This window comes from Mercurialis annua, linkage group LG5 (assembly GCF_937616625.2).
Source record: "Mercurialis annua linkage group LG5, ddMerAnnu1.2, whole genome shotgun sequence".
NCBI classification, from domain to species: Eukaryota; Viridiplantae; Streptophyta; class Magnoliopsida; order Malpighiales; family Euphorbiaceae; genus Mercurialis; species Mercurialis annua.
The window spans coordinates 51,935,402-51,949,366 of NC_065574.1; the positions used below are offsets into that span (position 1 = coordinate 51,935,402).

The 13,965-nt window shown below is 33.0% G+C and overlaps 2 protein-coding genes across 2 annotated transcripts; both read left to right on the forward strand.

The window, feature by feature from the left end:
- Positions 1-702: 702 nt before the first annotated feature.
- On the forward strand, positions 703-3,675 carry LOC126679835 (nudix hydrolase 25). Its single transcript, XM_050374842.2, has 6 exons — positions 703-942; positions 2,026-2,076; positions 2,208-2,300; positions 2,467-2,561; positions 3,124-3,235; positions 3,336-3,675. Exons 1-6 carry the CDS (start codon positions 877-879, stop codon positions 3,438-3,440), a joined length of 522 nt encoding a protein of 173 aa, XP_050230799.1. The 5' UTR covers positions 703-876; the 3' UTR covers positions 3,441-3,675.
- Positions 3,676-4,286: 611 nt separating this feature from the next.
- Positions 4,287-8,444, forward strand: LOC126682805 (uncharacterized). The gene is made up of 4 exons (XM_050378570.2): positions 4,287-4,715; positions 5,649-6,260; positions 6,459-6,848; positions 7,274-8,444. The coding sequence occupies exons 1-4, from the start codon at positions 4,476-4,478 to the stop codon at positions 7,997-7,999; spliced, it is 1,968 nt and encodes a 655-aa protein (XP_050234527.1). The 5' UTR covers positions 4,287-4,475; the 3' UTR covers positions 8,000-8,444.
- Positions 8,445-13,965: the final 5,521 nt, after the last annotated feature.

Below are 13,965 nucleotides of genomic sequence, written 5' to 3' on the forward strand. Positions count from 1 at the left end.
AATTTTTTAAATTAAATTTTAATAATTTTAGTGGTATTTTGGATGTTTTGATTTTTTTTTGAATTTTTGTTGACGGGGCACTAGGGGTATTTAGTGAGCGCTATCACATAATTTAGGGGTTTACTAATCGTTTTTGAAATTTAGAAATTTATTATAAGGTTGGCCAAAAGTCAAATTATGGGTGATTATTAGCCTTGGTTATGGAAAAGTTTCAAATTGGAGTGAGAAAAAAAAACGTCCGGCCAATTAATCAACCTAACCGATGTCTTTTGGTGGGTTCGATTAAAGATTTAACTTTGTTCAGTTCGATTTTAATATAAAAAAATTTCAATTTTTCAATTATCGGTTCAGTTTAAATTTTAAATTATCTAAAATAATCAAACCGACCGAACTAACCAACTATTCGGTAAACAATTAATTCAGTTAAAGGGTTGTCGGTTCGGTTAATACTCTGTGATGATCCCTTGAGCGTACCATAGGCGAATAAGCACAGTTCCACCACAAAATCACCAAAAATAAGGAGAGATTCTAATTTAATAGAACCTGGGCAAATCTGCCACTAAAAAGAACCTGGGCAAAGCCAAAAAGAGGTGCGCAGGATAACACACAACAAAATTAAAGAAAACCCCACCACCTTATTTTTTTAACATTTTCCCCCCTTTCAACTATTCAATTTCCTTAGTAAATAAAAAAGAGTGAGAGTCAGCCATTTGTCATAGTCAGCTCACTCATTCCCATAAAACCACTTTTTTTCTCTTCATTCCCCTTCCCCTTCTCATCTCCACTGCAAAAAATTTCTTATAAATTCTTATAGTTCAGAGTCGCCACTGATTGACATAAATATATGCATCAGAACATTTAATTAGATAATTAATTATGGATGGTTTACCTGCTGGTTATCGCCCCAACGTCGGCGTTTGTCTCATCAATCTTGATAACCAGGTAACCGTCGCTTATTTATTCTTCTAGTGAAAGAAATTTTAATATCAAGATTTTTGTTATAGGATTTTCATGAGGTGTTAGTTTTTTTTACTGCGGTTACGGATGAACAGTTAAATTTGATTGAGGTTACGTGTGTCGGTGTGTGTTTGTTTATAATTATATGTTTGGAAGTTTGGTTAGTGAAAGAGACTGGTAATGGAGTTATTTTAATTAAGTTTGAGATTATAAGTGTAGTTAGTAATTGATGGTGATGTTGATAGATAGATATTTATGTAGATAGAAAGTTAAAATGCAGGAATTGTTTTATTTTTTGTGAAGGTAATTTGGTAATTTAACGGAGTATTAAGATCTAGAAATGATGCATTAATGCTGCTAATTTAAATCAGATTTGTGTTTGTGGACTAATCTAGAGATGAATATGGTCAAATTTGCTTGCTATTTTATTTACAGCCGGAAGAAGAGATTTGAATCTGGTATTAATCAATCAAAATATATCTCGTTTCAGAAACGTTTTAGACACTTTACGTTTCGGACACACAGCTTCTTTTTTAAACATAGGAAACCTTAAAATAACCGTTTCACTGTGTCCGTGTCCAACTGTCCCGTTTCTCTGTGTCCATGTCCGTGGTACCTAGATCGTATCTGAAGAATTATAAATCCCTGCCGTTAGAAATTTAAGATAATCTTTTGGGACATGTCTGCTTGATGATTAATTATCTGTACTTTGTAACTTAGCTGAAGTATATATAGTAGGGATTTGAACCCCTAAGTATTCATTTTAGCTTTGAATTGATGTATATAAATTTGTCAACCACACTATGCATGTAGCTTCTTTTCAAGTAAAAGTATGCTATCGTTATGTTAGTCACAATTCTTAATTTGGCGAGTATGAGGTCAATTTGCATACTTTCAGCAGTCTAATTTTGAAATTTTTTGTTGATTTTGATGGATAAGGAAGAAGGTAGGGATAGAAGTATCATAATATTGACTGTTGTTGCTTCTAAATCCTGATTTTTTTATAAAGCGTTTATATGCACATTTTGTTAGAAAGAATATAATGATTGCTAGTGGTTTACTTGACAGATTTTTGTAGGTTCTAGATTGAATGTTCCAGGAGCATGGCAAATGCCTCAGGTATTGGATATTGTTTTTGCATTGAATTATTAACTTTTAGAATCGAAGTTTGATTCATTAATTATAAGTACATCCTTAAAAACAATATTACCCTTTTAGCTAAGCTTGTCCTTCATGTGATTGCCTTGTAGGGAGGTATTGAAGAGGATGAAGAACCTAGATCTGCAGCCATGAGGGAATTACAAGAGGAAACTGGAATTGTGTCTGCTGAAATTATTGCTGAGGTTTGTTCACGATTTTTTGAGTAAATGTTGATATATCATGTTAGTTGTTCAGTGATTAATAGTATAAATAGAAAGCACAGTTGCTTGAGTACTTTTTAAACAGGTTAATTAGTTGATCTTAAATGCAAATTATTTATTCTTTACTTTATTGCTTGTGTCACGACAGGTACCAAATTGGTTAACATATGATTTTCCTCCGGCTGTCAAGGCCAAAGTAAATCGTCTTTGGGGAGGTGAATGGCATGGGCAAGCACAGAAATGGTGAGGTTCTCTCTCCCGTTCTATCTCACCACTGTTACAAATTGATACCATCAAACTCTATGGTTTTGTTTAAACTAGTGATTCCATTTGTAGTATTCTGTTAAGTTTCCTACTTTAGAGCCATGGGTCATAGGACTAGTGGTTGTTTTAGTTAATAGTTGAAGAATCAAAGAACAGTCTCTTGGGATAGATATGTAAAGTTTGAAGTCTAAATGAACTCTATTAGCCAAGTTAAGAAACTAGGAAACATATTTTGTGCTAACTGAGATACATTGCTACCGAGCAAATTGAGCTAGCAGTTGGTTTGGGTGGGTAAGGGTAAAGGTAAACTAATATGTGTATTAGTCCCAAGAAGAATTTTCAAGAAAGTGCGATATGTTTGAAGTTTGAATGATTAATGAGTGGCAATTACTCACATGGATGTTGATGGTTGTACATCAATTTATTTAGTCTCGTCTAAATGATTTATGCAGCATTTTTACGCAGCGCCAGCATAAAATTGCAACTAGCTAGTATATCTATAATTACGTATATAATTTAAGGGGTGAAAATGGATTGACAGGTTTCTGATGAGGTTTACGAAAGATGAGAGCGAGATTAACTTGGCAAATGGTGCAGCAGACCCAGAATTTGCAGAGTGGAAATGGACGAGCCCTGAAGAAGTTATTGAGCAGGTAAATTGGTTGCTTTCGGCTTTTGTTAAGATTGGTTTAATATTATACTATTTCCAAAAATGGGTTTTAACTGTAAGAAATAACAACCAATTGATTGCAGGCTGTGGACTACAAGAGGCCAACCTACGAAGCAGTTGTAAAAACTTTCAGGCCGTACTTAAATGAACCTGGAATTGCAGCTAAATGTAAATCTTCAAAGTGGTGAATGGTGTGGATGTGCTTTTTTCATTTATTCATTTTTTTACTAGGTTTCTTCGTGTTTCTTATAGTAAGAATTTGGGGTCAGTTTCTGTAAATGGATGTGGCTGTTGGAAATTTTCAAAAGTTAGAAGGTTTCTTAATTGTAATAAAACTATGTGAAATCAATTCTCATAGTTTATAGTCCTTATAAACAAGAATTAATATATATAATAACTAATATAGTATTATATATTATTTAATTTATATGTAGTATTTATAAATTAACATACATTAATTTAGTTAGTATATGTGAAATCTATATTACTTAAGTCAAATTGAACCAAATTGAAACAAATTGAAATAATTGTAAATTTTAGTTAACCGAGCTCAAAATTTTATATAAATATTACACATCATTTATTTTTGGGTTTTCATATTGTTCTCACCTTTCACATTTTTTTTTTCCGATTTCAGCATATTATTCAAAACGCGGTATTTAATATCCATTTTTTTTTATTTTTTGACATTTTATAGTTCATATGTTTTAATCTCATGTCGTTTTAGTCATTCAAAATGACCAAAACAACATTTTATTTTGCCTTTCCAAAAAAAACATTTTATTTTGCAGAAAACGCCTAAAAAGCACTATGCGGGTGAAAAGTTTAAAAAAGTTGAGATGTAGGGTGATAATTTTAAATAATACATTTAAATTGCAAAAAACTCAAATTCTTTAATTTTTATGTCATCTTTCAAATTAAACCCAAAAAATATCACCTATAGTTACAGCAGGAATGAAAAAGCAAACAAATTTAAGTAAAAAAATCAGCAGTTGTAGTCCTGGGTTGGACCTTATTTTGTTAGTTTGAACCATTGGCCCATAAATCTTTGATACTCATGCATGCCACCACTGGTTTCGCCACAAAACGAAACTAATTAGATTCTCCACCACCGCCTATAACCGTATCTTGCGACAACCGGTAATTACGCGAGTTTTCATCGGAATCTAACCGGCGACGTATGCATGCTATCACCGGTGAAATAAACGCCGCGCAGTCAAAGAATGGAAATAGTTGAAGCCAATGGTATTGAATTTCCCTTACAGCAAAACCCTAAAATCTTTAAAACCCTAGTAGATAACAAGCACCAGCTTATAATGGGTGAGCTCAAAGCTGCTCTATTAGCGAAACTAAACCCTAATAATTTAAAACCCAATTCAAATCAATTGAAGAGCTATATCGAACAGCAGCTGAACCAATTGTTTCCGAGTTTTAGTACTCCCTCTCATCTTCCTTATGCCTCTGTAAGTAATTATAAGTTATTGCATCAATTCTGTTGATTTCACATTCTTTAGGTTTAAATTTTAATTTCTTTTAAGTTGGAAAAAGTATTAAAACAATTGATTTTTTGTATATATAAAGTTATTTTTTAATTTGTCTTGAAACAATGTACGAATTGAATGTACAGTGGTAACTACTCTCTACTGGGGGTGAGCATTTGGTTCAAACCAAACCGGCAACCCCTTAGCCGAATTAACAGTTCGACTGAGTAGCGAAAGCTGAACCGACCAAATAAGAAATTTTAACCAAAAACTGAACCGACCAGGACCAAATTAGAAATGAAAAAGTTTCAAAACTGAACCGACCTTGGTCGATTAATTTGGTTGGTTAGGTTAAAACCGATAAAAATATGAGAAAAATTCAAAATTTTGATTAATTAGGTCAGTTCGGTTAATTTGGATAATTTAAAATTCAAATCAAACCAATAACCGTAAAACCAAAAAAAAATTATATTAAAACCGAACCAACTGAACCTAAAGTTTTAATCAAACCGATCGAAAGTCATTTGTTCCGTTGGTTAATTCGGCCTGCCGTTTTTTTGCTCGCCCCTACTCTCTACAGTTCGTGCATTTGAAAGCATAATTTTATGAATTTAGCTCTACTCTTTGAGTGATAACTGATAAGCTATGTAGCACGGACACGGGAAACGGTACATTTGGACACGGTCACGGCGATACCGTGTTATTTTAAGGTATCCTTTGTAAAAAATGAAGCTTCATGTCCGAAACGTCAAGTGTCCTAAACGTTTCTGAAACGGGATACGTTGATTGAACGAAGTGTCCGTGCTACCAAGGTGATAAGTAATGAACACATTGAATTCAAATGAAAAAGATAAAGAGTCTTAGTAGCTATGGACTGTTCTCATTTTTGTTCTATGTTAAAATTTGTATTTGAAGATGATCCATGGAGCGATTACGGAGCTGAATGATGAGGAGGGGTCAAGCACGGATGAAATATCTTCATTTATCAAAAGAGAGTACATGAATTTACCAAGGGGACACGAGAGTTATTTGAGTCATCATTTAAGGAAGCTTTGTGTTGAAAGGGCTATAAAGTGTATAAATGGTGGGCGGTATGTGCAGCTTGTGAAATATTCCGACTTAAAGGAGATTCCTGAGTCAACTAAGAAAAAGCGTGGTCGTAGAGGTAAGCGGCGAAGGGGTCAAGGTAGAGCGAAGAAGGCGGAGACAGAAAATAAACCGGAAATGCAACAAGTTGGAAATATTGATAGAATAAGGGAATTAGAGACGTCGCTAACTGAAATGGCTGAAATTAAGACTAACGCGTCTGAGAAACAAAAGAAACCGAAACTAACTATAAAATTTGTCAACTCCAGTGACAAAAGGTACAACCATGTCATGGAGAGTCTTAAAGACTCGGTGGTTGAACATCTTGCTGCAAAAAGCCTTTCAAATACCATCGAGCCTGAACTCAGGACCCTCATTGAACAACGGTGCAAGAAGCTCTTCAATAATTTCGATACGCCCACTCATCCACCATATGCCTTTGTAAGTTATCTGTCTCATGTTTTTTAATTGGATATAGCTGCTTGAATATATGGAGTAACATGTCCTTTTCCGGATTTAAAAGCATATTTTATTTCTAATTGGCTAGTAAAGATGACCAAAGCTACAGTCTTTCTGGTTATTATTACACTTTCTTACCTTTTTGTCCTATCTTTTTCTTTTGTTTGTTTCGTTTTAAAGATGATCCAAAAGGCAATTCTGGAGATGAATCAAGAAGGGTGGCTAAATGAGGAGGCAATATCATCCTTTATTAAAAAAGAGTTCAAGGGTTTGCCATTTGGACATGAGAGTTTTTTGCATCTTTGCTTGAAGAAGCTTTGTAAGAACCGGAATTTAGTGTTTGGCAATGACGGGCAATACAGGCTTCCAGATAGAAAATGTGATTTCAAGGATCCGAAGAGACGAGGTATAAAGAAGCAATGGCACAGACAAATTGGAGGAGAAGACGGTCAAGTAGAAGAGCAAATGGCTGATGAGATTCCCGGTGGAACAGAGGAACAATTGAATTTATTGGATAAAAAACATGAGGCAGAAAGGCAAATGGCTGAAATGACTAAACAGCAAATTGTGGTATAAATTCTTTCTCTTGCTTTCAAAATTTGATTTACCTGTTTATTAAGGCATAAGGGGAACATTTATCTGGTCAGATGCATATTATTCTCACAGGCAGGCTCAATATTTTTTTTCTTCCTAATTTTGGTTTTGATTGCTATGTTCAAATGTAAGTTCTGTGTTTCTATAGCAGGGAATGGCACTGTATACTTGAATTCTTTATTTAACAAAAATATGCATGGCTATAGGCTTGCATTCTATGGTAAACACAAAATTAATAAATTACTGTATTGGTACTGTCAAATATTACATTGACTAGTCATATATGAGGAACACGATTTACATTAGTGCATAAAAAATCTGATAATAGTTATTCTGTGTTTGTGCATATCATAAATATTATGGCAGTTTCTCTAATAGATTGTATAATCAATGAATGACAGCCTTGGTCTCAAGAGCGGCAGCATGAGCAAAGAGGACTTGTGTGTGCTTTGTCAGCACAACAGCACTATCAACCTAGGATCTCTGGTAAGAAATTGGCAGCCAAATCAGATCGAGTTCAAATATCAACTTCTCCAAAATTATGTGTAGATACAGGGCGGGATCTTCAGCTTTCTAGTCTAGATGTGAACAAAAGTACAGCTGTATCAACTCAAGAATATTCGCTGCATCAGCTTGAGAAACAACTACCTAAGCATAAACGCCAAGGGAGATCCCTTAAACGAAAACGTGACGAAGGAATGATTACAGAGAGCGAATTGCTATCAAATGGTCGTGGTGGGAACGAGCAACGATTGATGCTTGAATGTCAAGGCAATGTAAGGCGTTCAAGACGGACTTCTGTAATATATACAACTCCAGCTTTATCATTATGCTCGAATGATCAGAATCATAAACGAGCAGTAGCAACTGCATTTTCGAAGCGAGGAAGACCCCTTAAACGAAAACGTTATGAAGACATGATTACAGATAGCAAAGGGCCATCAAATGGTCATGGTAGGAAAGAGCAACAACTGCAACTTGAATGTGAAGGCAATGTAAGGCGTTCAAGACGGACTTCAGTAATAGATACAACTCCAGTGTTACCAATATGCTCAAAAGATCAGAATCACAAACGAGCAGCAGCAGCTGCAAGTTCGAAACTGGGGAGGCCTAAAATAAGGACCTGAAATGGCTACAACTTTTTGGACAGTCGCATAGGACTCTGTCAACTAGGAATGCCGAACCCTGCTTGTAGAAAGGTAAACTAGTAGTTTTAAGATTCAGGAGTAGCTTGTAGAATGTGCATATTAGAACCCTGCCTTAGTAACGCTTCGTGAGACGAGGTTTGCCACGCCCATGCAGTACCTGAAATGTGTTAGCCTGTTATTCTGTTAGGTTTTTTCCGAGTCGGAAACACCTGAGTCATGCCATTGGTGACTATGGCTTGCAGCCTGAAAGATACAAATTTTGGACTGTAATGCTTATCTAGTTCAAGCATGAAACTGGAATAAGAATCAATTTCATTGATTTGTGGCTGATGTATTCCACTGCAGATGCCCAGGAATAAAGCTAAAGAGAGACTGTATCGTATGATATGATAGAAGGATAAAATCAGAAAAATATTTTGGGTTATTTTTTAGCATAAAATCCTATAGGCAAATTGCAATTTAGTGGAGTGGAAATTTCATCAAATCTTTTATGAGTTGACCAACCATTAGTAATTTTAATTAAAATTTTAAAACTAAGTCAAGCATCCTTTTTTTCATATGTTTTCTTTACTGGAGATATAGTTGGTGGTTAGCGTCAGTGTTAGATTTGAAACATTATTTAAGAAGTCTAGGCGAAAGGTGTAACCACTAAGCTACATTACACATTCGTAATCTTCATGTTTGTATGGTTTATTTCCTGCATGATTGTTTTTTAAGAGCTTCTTCTATTTCTTTTTGTTAGCAAAATAAATCTCATATTATGATTTAATATAGAAAAATTCTTCTTTAAAATATGACAAGAAAGAAGAAGAAATAAGAAAATAGCTCAAAAAGTAATAAAAGCATTGTGTGAATGGTGTTCAAATTTTTACGAATTTTATTTGAGTTTTTATGTATTTTAAGTTAATATTCCAACTTTTTTTTTGAAAGTAATTAATATTCCAACTTTTTAAAAGTGTATCAAATATTGTTTTTAGTCATCTTTCAATCATCGAAGTACCCATAAAGTTAAAAAAAAAACTCCTTAACTGTTAAAAATAAATTTAAAATTTGATAGTATGATTAAAATTTTAATTCCATGAAGATAGTATCATTTAGACACGCTATTATTATGTATCGTTTACTTATATTGCAGCGTAACAAATTGAAAATAAAAAAAATAAAGGTGTAAATGATGTCATAGAATTTTCTTAATAATCAAAATTCGTCCAGTTTTATCCATCAAACTTTCAGCTTTAAAAGTATGTTGTTGTTTTGTTTTTTTACACTAATTAATTATTCGGTTTAGTTATTTTTTTCAATTTCTTGTTTTACTGAAGCTACACTGTACTCCGGCTTTTATTTTAATTAATTCTATAATAAATATAATAAAATCTATAATAAATAAAAAGGGGCATTTGTAAAATAAATCTCAACGTTTCATTTCTGTAACGATGTAGCCCAAGCAATTTTCCGGCAACTTTGCGCATACGTGGTAAGCATGTTAAATACATGTATTGGCATATTAAATCCCAATATTTTTTTAAAAAAAAATAAAACAAAATCCTAGCTTTTTATGTTTTTTCACTTTGTAACCCTAAAAAGAGATAAAACTGATAGAAAATTTATTGAAGCTATAAGTTACAAAAAAAAAAAGAATTTGTTTTGTAACGTTTTAAATTTTAGGATATCGCTATAAAAGTAAAACGTTGAAATTTATTTTGCCAATATTTTAGGTTAAAATTTTGTTGTTGTTGTTGTTGTTCTTTTAGGCAAATTAATTATTCAGTTTAGTTATTTTTTCAATTTTTTGTTTTAATGGAGTTACGATGTGCTTCGACTTTTATCTTAATTAAATCTATAATAAATATTATAAATTTTAGGGTTAATGTCACCATATAGCATAACCTTTCGCATTTTTTTTCTTCGATTTAAGCACAAACTATGGAACTTTTAATTATGTATATATAGCATTAATGACTTAAACAACGTTATTTTGGTCGTCCATACAACCAAAAATGAGGTCATTTTAACAAAAAAATAAAGCATAAAATGCATATCGGACTATAAAATAAAAAATTTGAAAAGGTTGTGCTAATATATGAGACACTTTTCAGTTTGTACTTAAATAAAAAAAACGCAAAAAATTGTGCTATTGAGTGACATTAACCTTAAAATCTAGGGGTATTAGCCATCCCAACAGTTCGCTCTCGTAGCGATTTTATCCAAACGTTTAAAACGTTATGAAACAAATCCAATTTTTTTTATTTTTGCAATTTGTAGCCCAAATCAGTTTCTCTGCAGTTTTATCTTTGTTTAGGCTACAAAGTGTAAAAACACGAAAGGTTAGAATTTTATTTAAATTTTTTGAAACGTTAGAATTGAATATTAATATATGTTTCTAATATGACTGACACGTATGTACAAAGTTGCTGGAAAACGGTCGGTATTACAAATTATAAAAATAAAAAAGATTGGAATTTGTTTTTGTTTTTTTATTAATGGAATTTGTTTATTAATATTTTAAATTTTGGCATTAAATCTCTATAAAAGTTAAAATCTATAATACTATGTAAAATCAGTTGTAGTATTGTACTAGTTGAGACCTCACCCAAGTGTTACTTGCACTGCACTAGGACAATTGAGTAGTAATTTGTAGTTTTGTCGGTTGCCTAATTTGTCAGACTCATCTCCATACTCCAAATACTTTGCTTCTCCGTCCTTTCCTTTTCTTTTTCCTTAATGTAATAATAAATTATGTACATACAATCAGTGGCGTAGCCAAAATGTTAAATTAAGAGGGCAAAATGTAGTATTTTTTTATATAATACACAAAATTACAATTTATTAAAATTATGGGGGGCAAAGTGTGCTATTTTTCTACATATAATCTAAAATCTAAAAAAAACTAGAGCTGGTAATTTAACTTTTTTCTTAAATTAAGAGGGGCAATTGCCCCTCTTGTGCACTGTGGCTCCGCCACTGCATACAATTCTCACGAATTTAGACGTCCATTCTAAGATAACTATATTATAGTATATAACATTATATCGGTAACAAATAAAATTTGTATTGGTAACAGTAAATTCATTGCATTTCCTTTTTTCTTCTCTTTTATATCTTTTAAAAAGTGCAATTATACCCTTAATCTTTTACTCTGAGAATAACTAATTCACTTGAAATTTTTCTAATTCAAATATACACTTAATTTTTTTAAGACAGATCAATTATTCTCTCTCTAAAACAGTGTTAATAATTTCTGCTGCCTTTATTTTACGGGATATGATTCCATTGTTTTAAAAAATTGTACTAGTTGTTTTTAAATAAAAAATAAATGTTAGGGTTATCACTATACATTTTTATTTTATGTTTCTTTCCAAAAAATTTCATCCATATACAATGTTTATACATTTATTGTTTCCGTAAAAAGTGATTGCAATCATAACGAGGTTTAACAGAACTATCAAACTCAGTTTAGTATTCTACATCTGCTTATAGCTGATTTGGTCTTCTGTAAACACATGCTCTATGCATGTCAGCATGCATACGTACTTCGTTTCTGTTGTTAGCAGTTAGTGAGCTGGATACAGCTGTCAATGAGCTTGCTACTGAATCAGTTAGGAATGTTAGTTGATTCAAGTATAAATAGCTCATCTCCTCTTGTAATTCTTTTATCAATTAATAAAAGTGAGACAGTTATTTTGTTATGATATCAGAGCTTAGTTTTTGCTCTGTCTCATTTCTCTTCTCTTCTTCAAATTTTCTTTCATTTTCTTAGCATCCAAACACTATTTTCTTCAATCTGTTCTTCATCCTTTTAAGATCTTTTATACTTCTTTGAGTTCAGTAATCTTTCCTTGATTCATTTCATTTCCTGTTATTTCAATCTATTATTCCTTTTAGCTTGAAATCAGTTCAACAATGGCAGATCGCGTTTTGAGAGTAGAAGAAAACCTCCTCAGTCCTTATTTTCTTCACCCTGGAGAAAATCCTTCTTTAATCTTAGTTGCTAATCCTCTTACTGGAGGAAATTATCATCAATGGTGTCGTGCTATGAGAAAAGCATTACTATCAAAGAACAAATTCAAATTTGTTAATGGAGCAATTCCTGTTCCACACAAGGATGATCAGATTTATGAGGCTTGGGAAAGGTGCAACAATATGGTAATTTATTGGCTTACACGTGCTGTTTCTTCTTCTATTGCTTATAGCATATCAAGTCTTGATAATGCCATTGATGTGTGGAATGATCTACAAGATAGATTTTCACAAGGAGATGCTTATAGATTAGGAGATTTACAGGAAGAAATTTCTATGTTTCATCAGAATAACTTGACAGTTACTGATTACTATACTCATCTTAAGACCTTATGGGATGAACTATTAAGTCTTAGGCCTTTGCCTTTATGCTCATGTGAACCAAAATGTGCTTGTGGAATGGTGAACTCTGTTAAGATTTACTGGCAGAATGATCAAACTATTAAGTTTTTGAAAGGTCTTCATGAGAATTTCAGTGCAGTGAGATCTCAGATCATGATGATTGAGCCATTACCCCCAATTAATAAGGTCTTTGCTCTTGTTATCCAACATGAGAGACAAAATTCCAATAGCAGAAGCAATACAGGAAATGAATCAAGTGTCTTTATGGCAAAAGGCATGGAACACAATCAAGAGTTTTATGATGACTCAGATGAACAAGGATATGACTCAAATGTCTTTTATGCTAAAGGAAGAGATAATAGAAATTTCAGAGGAGGCTTTAGAAGGAACAACTATTATGCTCAACCTGGCAACAAGAAACCTGTTTGTACATACTGTGGCTTTGAGGGTCATACCATTGAAATTTGTTACAAAAAACATGGATATCCACCTGGATATCAATCTGCTTATCAGTCCAGATTTAAACCACCTGAATCAAACCAGTCAAGTCATGCCAATCAAGTTGAAAGTTCAAATTACTTTCAAGAAGATGCTCAGTCAGTGATGAATGATAAATACAAGAATTCTGGATTTGTTTCTGCTAATAACAACAATCCAGGATCCATGTTTCCTTTTACTCCTGACCAGTACTCTAAAATCATGGCACTAATTCAACCTCAGCATGCTGGAGCTCCATCTTCTGATGTAGCAAAAGTTAATTCTTTGAGCTCAAACTTCAAATCTGAAGTTACTGATTCAGGTATGATTTCCCATTCTTGTTGTTTTACTGTTAAAGCAACTAAATACAGCTGGATTCTTGACACTGGGGCAACTGATCATATTGCTTGTGATCTGAGTTTATTTGATGACTATCATACTGTTCATAAAGTAAATGTCAAATTGCCAAATGGAGAACAGATACCAGTCAGTCATATGGGAACTATTAAATTATCTGCAGCCTTAGTTTTACAAAATGTCCTATGTGTTCCAGCTTTTAGCTTCAACCTAATATCAGCTGGAAAGTTAACCAAAAACATATCAATATGCTTAATATTACATGATTCATCATGTTTCATTCAGGATCTATGCACATGGAAGACGATTGGTTTAGCTAGTAAAAAAGATGGCCTTTTTCAGCTAGTTCCAACAAAAAGTGATTCAATATGTCACAGTGCCATTGTTAGTTCTGATAGCAATAAGCCAAAGTTTGATATATGGCATTACAGATTAGGACATCTGTCCCACAAAAGGTTGCAAACTTTGAAAGATATTGATGAATCCATTGTCTCAAGTCCTGCTGATCACTGTGAGATTTGTCATCTATCAAAACAGAAGAAACTGCCCTTTCCAATTAGTAAATCAAGCAGCAAAGAGATCTTTGATCTGGTTCATATGGATATTTGGGGACCAACTCAACAAACTTCAATCAATGGATATAGGTATTTCCTTACTGTAGTAGATGATCATTCCAGATTTACTTGGATTTACTTGTTAAAGCAGAAGTCTGAAGTCAGAAACTATATAGAGTCATTTGTTGCTTTTGTTAA

Coding starts and splice junctions, on each gene's coding strand:
- LOC126679835 (XM_050374842.2), top strand. CDS start 877: ATGGATGGTTTACCTGCTGGTTATCGCCCCAACGTCGGCGTTTGTCTC. Junction 2,077..2,207: donor GAGCATGGCAAATGCCTCAG/GTATTGGATATT, acceptor ATTGCCTTGTAG/GGAGGTATTGAAGAGGATGA. Junction 3,236..3,335: donor CTGAAGAAGTTATTGAGCAG/GTAAATTGGTTG, acceptor AATTGATTGCAG/GCTGTGGACTACAAGAGGCC.
- LOC126682805 (XM_050378570.2), top strand. CDS start 4,476: ATGGAAATAGTTGAAGCCAATGGTATTGAATTTCCCTTACAGCAAAAC. Junction 4,716..5,648: donor CTCATCTTCCTTATGCCTCT/GTAAGTAATTAT, acceptor TTGTATTTGAAG/ATGATCCATGGAGCGATTAC. Junction 6,261..6,458: donor CTCATCCACCATATGCCTTT/GTAAGTTATCTG, acceptor TTCGTTTTAAAG/ATGATCCAAAAGGCAATTCT.